This window comes from Barbus barbus, assembly GCF_936440315.1.
Source record: "Barbus barbus genome assembly, chromosome: 19".
NCBI classification, from domain to species: Eukaryota; Metazoa; Chordata; class Actinopteri; order Cypriniformes; family Cyprinidae; genus Barbus; species Barbus barbus.
The window spans coordinates 4,213,735-4,217,684 of NC_136747.1; the positions used below are offsets into that span (position 1 = coordinate 4,213,735).

Here is a 3,950-nt window from a genome sequence, read left to right on the forward strand (position 1 = left end):
GTGAATTTCTCTGAGACCTCACATGTCACGGTTGTAAGTCTGGATGTCCTGTACATTCAGGGCTTTATAGAGATACTAAATGATGTTTCACCAGGACCACTGCCTCTCATAGATCTTTAAAGATGGCTAAATTTAATTTAGTGACAAATTTTACATCCTTATGGAAATATGATTATATTTTGTAATTGTCATTTAAAACTGAATACTTTTCAAATTATTGGTCATAAAGCAACATCTCAGGAAAATGTTATGGGTTTTCAAATTCAGATATGACTTCATTTCATACATGTCCACTGTAGAGGACACCTGGACTAAAATCATGTTTATTATGCATTTTGGGAGGCATAACAATTGAATAGGAAAATAAATTGTATATCTATTTTGTTATGAAATATTAGATATTATTATGAAAATCTGGCCAATTATTACTCCCATTATGACAATTCTTTTTTCAACATGCTGTCCCAACAGCTACCCATTAATATGCAAATTAGATACAGTATAGATACACTGTGTTTAATGGGAAAACCAGTTTATGGACATTTTTACACACATATTGCATAAAACAAAATGGTATATCAAATAATTTTATATATTTTATAGTTGAGAATCATCCTTAAACAAAGTTTAGAAGAAAAAAATCCTGAAACCTAAAAAAATCACATTGTTTTTGCCTTTTTGATGTCTATTCATGTCATTTTATTTTTAGAAAAACTTGGTTGTATTAACTATTGAGAAAACATTTGAGAGTTTTGTGCACATTGTTTTGAGAAAATGATTTGCATGATTTGTATGAAATGAATGGAAACTCTGTTTAGGACAATTACAAAGTGTTCAGATCACAGTGTTTTGAGAACAGTGACCTCAGTTTGGAGAAATGGGTCAAATCGATTGAGAAAAACTCTAATATATGGTTAGCTAATTATGTTAGAATACAATATTGACATTTCAATATAAATCATCAGCATTCACAGAAGTACAACACACCATTGTCTTTGAAAGTATCCATTCGTCACCTGTGATGTCATTTCTAATATAAAGACATGATTATTACATCAAACTTAATGTAAGAGAGAGAGAGAAGTAGCACAAAAACACATGCAGAGGTCCTTAAAATACAATATACATACAGCATTCTTCAGTTACATTAATTATGTCATGATAAAAACAGTTTAACTACATATGTGGTGCCTTTTGACCCCTCACAGAATTAGTCATGTTGAAGTAAACCACACAAAGAAAGAATAGCATGTAAGTAACGTAGTAAATGACAAGTTGAACGAGTTCGTAAAAGAAAAACATGATGCATTAACAGCAATTCTGGCCAAAAACGCTCTTAAGCTGTTGAAAAAATGAGTCGCAGGAATCACTGATGAATCAACAAAAAATCATCCGTCTGGAGGAGAATACACCCTCCGAAGAACAATTAGCACAATTCACAGCTTGAAGTAAACAAATTTCTACTTTTTTAACCATTAGGCAGTGATTATACAGTGTCATTAAAAATGTCTTCAAAGTTTTAAATCTGATCCGAAATCAGGTAAAAATCATATAGACACTGGTTCATATTCTCAAAGCGGAAAGCCACTGAAACTGTATCCATTTTGAAACAAATACAATGCATTGAAACTTTGTTTACTGAAATCACGGGACTTTGACAATTTGAGATGTGCTTCTAATAACTGGTTCAAAACATATGGTTTGCAAAAGTTTTGAAGCTTTGCAGTGTAGTGTTTCGCAAGCAGCCATCACAACCATCAGGTACAACTGCCTACTGATGTTGAAATGATTATATATTATAATTTCCAAATCAAGTGATACTTGGAAATGAAGATAAAGTGAACACGATCTTACATGAAAGTGCATCCATTCACGCTTAATATCTGCTGCAGATGAAGTTGAGTTCATCAGTTTCAGGACGGCTGATCCAGCGCTGATCTCCTGCAGACTGAACTGCTCCAGATCTCACTGTGTGTTCACAGTCTTCCTCTGATGTGCCGTTCCCTGGAGCCCAGTTCTGATAGCACACCGTCTCTCCACTCACCCAGAACCAGATGCCCACAGTGCAGGAGTGACGTAAACCCAACCACATCGCCGCAGTAGACGCCCGTTTAACCACGTTCATCACCTCATGCTGAATCTCTTCTGAATGAACCGAGACCAGATCCACATGTTTCTGTCTGCAGTATCTCAGAGCTTCAGACCACGTCAGATTCTCTCTGATCACAATCAGTTTATCTGGAAACCAAACCAAGCACAAGCAGAAACTAGAGAGAGAATGATCCACAAAACAAAACATGCAGAACAAACACTGTGGAATTGATCATGTCAGATATGTAGCGTAAACTTGAAGATAACTGGAGGTGATGATGAATTGTGTGTGTTTTGTGAGGATCTGCTCACCTTCATGACACACAAAAGGATATGTCTTGGTGCAAGTCATGTCTAACCATTCTCCCTGAGAGTTTGGTTCTGTCACTGTACACTTCTCATCACTTCTACCATTTGGTTCAGCAGACTTCCAGTATGTGAATGAGGAGTTACTCTGATCTGACCACTGCCATGAGTCTCTGAACAGACCGATCCAGACATGTGATCCAGATGAATGATTATCACTAATGATATTCTGAACCTGTTGATTCTCATTCTCGTTTCTTACACTGACCAGATCAGTGTGAGTCTGTCTGCAGTATATCTGAGCATCTCTCCAATTCTTCATCTGATTGACAAAAACGAGTCCTGTGTTCGCTGTAAGAAAAACAAATGGAAACACATATATGAATCAGTTTGTTCATTATTCTTATGCTGCTTTATGGATTAAATGTGAACAGGAACAGTGGTGGAGACATCAGAAACATGTCATTCAAAACCTTTTCTTTCTAAAGCTGCTGATATATTGAATATTCACCATATCTTCAGGATCATTTTAATGATTTAACATTAGTGAACATCATGATGATTTTGAAGTGCTGTGTATTTGTGCATTATATTTCCTCTCAGGAATACGTGATTCAGACACAAAGAACCAGACGAAAGAAACGTCAAACAGAGGAAGATGTTACACTGCAGCTAAATGTTAATTAACTAGTCCACAGAAACATTTTACTGGACTGTATATTTGTCATTTTAAACCATTATAGTCGCACACAGTGTTTAATAGTTTTTAATGCACTTTCATTCCTACATGGACTAGACATTTTTTTTTCTGGAAAATATTGTCTATCAACATTGAAAGTATGATAAATATCCACAGTCTTTTCTATATACAATATCAAATTAAAAATAGTGCTTATTATCAAATTTAGTAAATGGAAAATCTATCAATGAATGGTTGTAATGTTAAATAGCTGCACTCACTGTTGTTGCAGATGAAGTGACGATTATGACTACATGGCAAATCCTCCCATTTTCCATTCAACATCATTGCACAATCATCTTTGCCTTCGGGTTGTCCAGAAGCCCAGTTCAGATAGAGCGCAGGTTCACCTGAAGACCACTGCCATTCATCACGACCCGTCTTCTGCAGCCCAATCCAGACATGCTGAACACCACCATCTTTCACACTCTTCTTCAGCTCGTTCACGTCGTTCATGTTGTCAGCGGTAGCCAGATCTGTGTAATTCTCTCTGCAGTATCTCTGAGCTTCAGGCCAGGTCTTCATCTCATTTATAAAGTGATACTGACGCTGAACACATTCAGATACGGAGAAGAGAGCTGTGAAAGAGAGGGTTTGATCATAACAGGGTCAATCCTAATGAAACCATAAACCATAAACACACTAACCAATGAGAAGAAGAATGAAATGTAGAGTTTGGTCCATTTCTAAAGAAGGAAAATATAGATTCAAGCAAAATGTAAAAATCCCTATATACAGTATTAAACTATTTTCTGTCCTGAGTCAGATGTTTCTGTCTGCAGCTTGATACTATCTGATTATTATATCTGCACTC

At 36.1% G+C, this 3,950-nt stretch overlaps 1 protein-coding gene across 1 annotated transcript; it reads right to left on the bottom strand.

The window, feature by feature from the left end:
* Positions 1–502: 502 nt before the first annotated feature.
* Positions 503–3,950, bottom strand: LOC306885337 (macrophage mannose receptor 1-like). The gene is made up of 4 exons (XM_079441791.1): positions 3,784–3,950; positions 3,358–3,714; positions 2,404–2,748; positions 503–2,238 (listed from the first exon to the last, which is right to left on the bottom strand). Exons 1-4 carry the CDS (start codon positions 3,818–3,820, stop codon positions 1,877–1,879), a joined length of 1,101 nt encoding a protein of 366 aa, XP_079297917.1. The 5' UTR covers positions 3,821–3,950; the 3' UTR covers positions 503–1,876.

Coding starts and splice junctions, on each gene's coding strand:
- LOC306885337 (XM_079441791.1), bottom strand. CDS start 3,820: ATGGACCAAACTCTACATTTCATTCTTCTTCTCATTG. Junction 3,715..3,783: donor TTTCATTCTTCTTCTCATTG/GTTAGTGTGTTT, acceptor TCTCTTTCACAG/CTCTCTTCTCCGTATCTGAA. Junction 2,749..3,357: donor TCACTTCATCTGCAACAACA/GTGAGTGCAGCT, acceptor TTTTTCTTACAG/CGAACACAGGACTCGTTTTT.